We start from the raw sequence: 4755 nt of genomic DNA on the forward strand, positions 1-4755 counted from the left end.
ACGCGTGTCTTCCATTCGGTTTTAATTACAATAAAAAAGATTGTTTTTATTCAAGAACAAAAGCGACATTGTGTTATCTTTTTTTTCGTTTAATAAAAAGAAGATAACATAGTATCGTTTTTGTTCTTGAATAAAAAAACAAAAAAAAAATCTATCGTAATTAAATATGGATCAAATGGGACAGAAACGTAAAAATCTCTATTTCTTCACACTCACATCTATGTTTCATTCTATTCTCTCAATTTGTAAAAACTTCATACTAAACAAAATATCTCCTCTTTCCTTCTCTTCATCCTTCGTGTTTTTTAGGCCGATGTTGCCTCTTGTCGAAAATTTGATTCTGCCACTGTATGATAGTGATCAATCTTCTAGTTCAAGTAAATTTATTAATTAATTGACTTGAATATGATAGAGACGAAGTGAAGAATAACATCAATGAGGGTTTTAGACCTAAAATTAAGATCGAATTATACATATAAAATCACTTACATACGAAAGAAGAATACAAATAAATGAATACCTCGTAGTTCCTTTCTTCTTTCTCACACTATACCGTAGAATAAAAATGTTTGGTTAACAACATTTCACGGGTTAGAGTTTTTACGTAGAGACATCACTCATGCCGCACCTCAAGACTCTCACCTCAAGACTCTCTCACTCCCGAGGCTTCAAAATTTCCGTCTCAAGTGCTTACTGATTTTCATTCTTCCAAGGGCTCATCGGGGGAGCGAAACTTAGGTAGTGAAAAGGTTTCGGGATGTTACACGAGTATTACCTTTACGTGAAAATTCTGACCGTGTGACAAACAGCTCCTAATAGCTATTTCATAAAAACTAAATTCAAAGAAAATCAAAGGAATTATATATATTTATAAATAACTCATAAAAATAATAAAAACAATAATAATAATCACAATTAAGACAAATATGATGAAATAATTGAGAAAAATAATAATCAAAGTGAATAAAAATTTATACGGCAGTAGCAGTGGTAGTAGCAGCAGCAGCATCAGTATCACCACCACCGCCACCGCCACTACTCCCCGTCCCATCTCCACCGCCACCACCACCCGAAATCGAAACCTTAGCCACCGAAACAGCACTAGGCCTTTTCCGTTTCTTTTTCTCGTACGGAATCCCCCGAGCTTTAGCCTGCCCTTCTCTAACTTCCCTCAAATAAATCCTCACAGCCCTAGCACCAAACGGATTCGATTCCGGCCGTCCACCGTTCTCCTCATACGCCGCTCTCAACCGTCCAATCAAGGCGTCCAGACTCCCCCAAGCCTGCTTAAGCGGACAAGCACACGGCGCAGGTGGATTCGGGTGCCCGAAATACGGACAACCCGAAATATGAACTTTCGTCTTCCCAAATTGATCCAAATACTTCAAAAACTCAATCACATGTGCACCACTGCATCGCGATAGCGTTAATGGCGGTTTATGATTCTTTAAGTACTGTAAAAAAGTATTCCAATCTCTTCTCTTCTGTGACTCGTATCGACTCGGCGGCGCTGTTGAAGACGACGATCCTGATCCTGATCCTGATCCTGATAATCCGACTGGTGTTGCTGTTGATGGACTCCGTTCACCACTGTTCGGGTCGGGTCCTGAACCTCCTCCTCCTCCGGATGTTGATTCCATGGAAATTCACAAAAATTGAATCGGAAAATTGGAGTATTAAAGAAGAGTTTCGTCGCCGTTGAACGTGGAAAAGGGATTATGGAGTTCACGGGTGTAAGATTTGAGTTTTTTGTTTTGTTTATTATTGGTGAGGAAGAAAGAGGGGGTTTTAATTTTTTGAGGAGAGAGAGAGATTTGTGATGGGACGTTAAAAGGGTTGAGTGAATGAATGATGGATTAAATTTGTAGAGATAGAGAGAGAAAGTGGTGGTGGAGGTGGTGGTGGCGGTGGTGGAAGGCGGAGGAGTGGTGGTGGTGAAGGGTTGAGATTTCATGTTTCACGTGGTGGCCCCTTTTGAAGTGACATGTTTACTATTCAGCACCGGCGGAGTCTTCCACTCTTAGCTAGTATATGTTCACGCGCATATCATTACCTATATAAATTACAGGCTTAATGTATGATTCGTCCCTTCAACTTGTCAAAAGTGTTGATTGGTCTTCTAAACTTTCAAAGTGTCCTGATAACCCACTCAATTTGTATAAAATAGACATAATATCCATTTGGGTCCTTAAACTAGGGCTTCAAAATCAATTAGAATCTCAAACTATCAGAATCATCAATTGGGTCACTAACCTAACAAAAAATCAATCAATTGAGTCCCCATTTTAAACAAAAATCATCAATTGAGGCCTCATCGAAAATCATTCGGTTGAACAGTTTCAGATCTCATTTTGAACCAACACAGGGATTACTTACAGTATATATTAAATAATCACAGTTTCTGATATTAGGATAGGATGAGGATTCAATTGATGATTTTTACTTAGTTTATGGATCTAATTGATGATTTTGATAGTTCAAGGACCTAATTGACTTTAAAGCTTTAGTTTAAGGACCCAAATAGGTATAATGCCTATAAAATATTTAGTTGGCTTAGTATATGTTTACACCTTTAAACATGACAAGTTTTATCCATTGGCACCCTGAACTTTTTAAATAACCTATCACACATTTATAGTTGACTTTAAAAACCTACCACACACTTATAGTTGCTTTGAAAAATCTATCAAATACCCAAAAAGTTGGCTCATTCGGACTTCTTACACATAAAATCGTTAAACCGTCATCTTTGACAGACGAGGTTGATGTGCGTGCTATATAAAAAAAGAAAAAAGCGTATTAGTTCGTTCTATATGTCACATCATATGTCAAAGATGATAGATCAACGATTTTGTATGCAGGAGGTCCGAATGAGCCAACTTTAGGTGTGTTATAGATTTTTAATGTCAACTATATGTGTGTGATAGGTTTTTAAAGCAAACTATAAGTGTGTGATAAGTTATTTAAAAAGTTCAGGGTGCCAATAAACAAAACTTGCCAGGTTCAAGGGTGTATATATGCATTAAGCCTATTGAGTTAGCTTATTAAACTTGCATAAAATATAATCAATTAATCACTAAGTTGTAAAAAAGTAAGTTAAATACGGAATATGTATTGTACACGTTTAAAAAAAGTAAAACGACCAAGATCAGAGTATATGCGGTTCTAATATTAGAAAAGACAAGTTTTATAGTTGAGTAAGTAATAACTTCCTTTTTAATCTACTTTTGAATTATGTAATAACATCAGGGCCGGCCCTGGGCTATGAAATGAGGGGCGCCCGCCTAGGGCCCATTACGATAAGGGGCCCAAAAAAATATTTTTATAGTGTATTTATAAAATATTTTTATAATGTATATATAAATACAGAGATGAACATATAACATTAGAATTAATTGGTTCAATTGGTAAGAGTAGTTTTTTAGTGATTTCATTTTAACTTGAGGTTGAGGGTTCGAACCTCCTTCTTCCCATTTTTTAATTACTATCAAATATTTTTTTTCTATTTATTGAGGTTGAGGGTTCGAACCTCATTCTTCCCATTTTTTAATTACCTTCAAATATTTTTTTCCTCCTCCACCTTATTTTATCACTATCAAATATATTTTTTTCCATTTATTGAGGTTGAGGGTTCGAACCTCTTTTTTCCCATTTTCTAATTACTTTCAAATATTTTTTTCTTCCACCATCTTATTTTATCATTATCAAATATATTTTTTTTCATTTATTGAGGTTGAGGGTTCGAACCTCTTTCTTCCTATTTTTTAATTACTTTCAATTTTTTTTTCTCCCCCACCTTATTTTATCACTATCAAATATATTTTTTTCCATAAAAAAATATAATGAATTGTTACTATAATTTCCATGTTTTCTTAAATCTAAATTATCAATTTATATATTGAATAAAAAAATGACCATTTAGTTTTTTCCCATTATTATTATTATTATTATCCCATTTCAATTTTTTTTCTTAAATTTAAATGTCGATTCATTTTTAAAAAATAAAATTAAATGTCAATATATATATATATATATATATATATATATTCAATATGAAAAATAATATACTTATTTACTTCTTACAATTTTACATGACATATATACTTGTTATTTTAGTGCACAAATAATTCTAGTTAGTATACTCGTTACTACTGCACTACTAATTTAGTTTCCATATAGAAAATATTGCAATTTTAAACATAACGTTTACGAGTTGGTGCAATTTCAAAACTAGTTGATTAAAAATGAGTTTTTTCCATTAACATTAAAAATGAGTTATTTTAATATTGAGTGACCAGAACGGTGGAGGTTGGAGTAAGGATAGAATAAGAAATTACACATAAAAGACCTCATTTTCGTCAATTAAGCTTGGAAATGTACTAATTGATAAACCTTAAGCTTAAAATTGCACTATTTTGTGTATGAATGTTAATTGCTCTCTCCTAATAACCAGGGTCGTCTTAAACTTTTTGGGGCCCCTGTGCTAAATTTTTCTTAAATCCTTACTAATTAATAGAATTTTGTATTAAGGTTGTAAATTTTGAATGGTTGAATATCTAAATCACATACGCACTCAATGTAATGAAAAAGTGTAAATAAATCTTATTACATTATATTATTATTTTATTATTTTAAGCTAATATCTATATTCGACTAAGCACATCTTAAATTTTGGGGCCCTTATAATTTTGAGGCCCTGTGCGTTAGCACTCCTTGCACGCCCTCATCTACTCCCCTGCTAATAACCATATGACT

General features: G+C 33.5%; 1 protein-coding gene across 1 annotated transcript; it reads right to left on the bottom strand.

The window, feature by feature from the left end:
- Positions 1-849: 849 nt before the first annotated feature.
- LOC136234898 (protein LIGHT-DEPENDENT SHORT HYPOCOTYLS 5-like) lies at positions 850-1996 on the bottom strand. Its single transcript, XM_066024401.1, has one exon. The coding sequence runs from the start codon at positions 1638-1640 to the stop codon at positions 972-974; it is 669 nt and encodes a 222-aa protein (XP_065880473.1). The 5' UTR covers positions 1641-1996; the 3' UTR covers positions 850-971.
- Positions 1997-4755: the final 2759 nt, after the last annotated feature.

This window comes from Euphorbia lathyris, chromosome 7 (assembly GCF_963576675.1).
Source record: "Euphorbia lathyris chromosome 7, ddEupLath1.1, whole genome shotgun sequence".
Taxonomy (NCBI): domain Eukaryota; kingdom Viridiplantae; phylum Streptophyta; class Magnoliopsida; order Malpighiales; family Euphorbiaceae; genus Euphorbia; species Euphorbia lathyris.

Excerpts from the sequence above, each read along its gene's own strand:
- LOC136234898 (XM_066024401.1), bottom strand. The coding sequence starts at position 1,640 with ATGGAATCAACATCCGGAGGAGGAGGAGGTTCAGGACCCGACCCGAAC.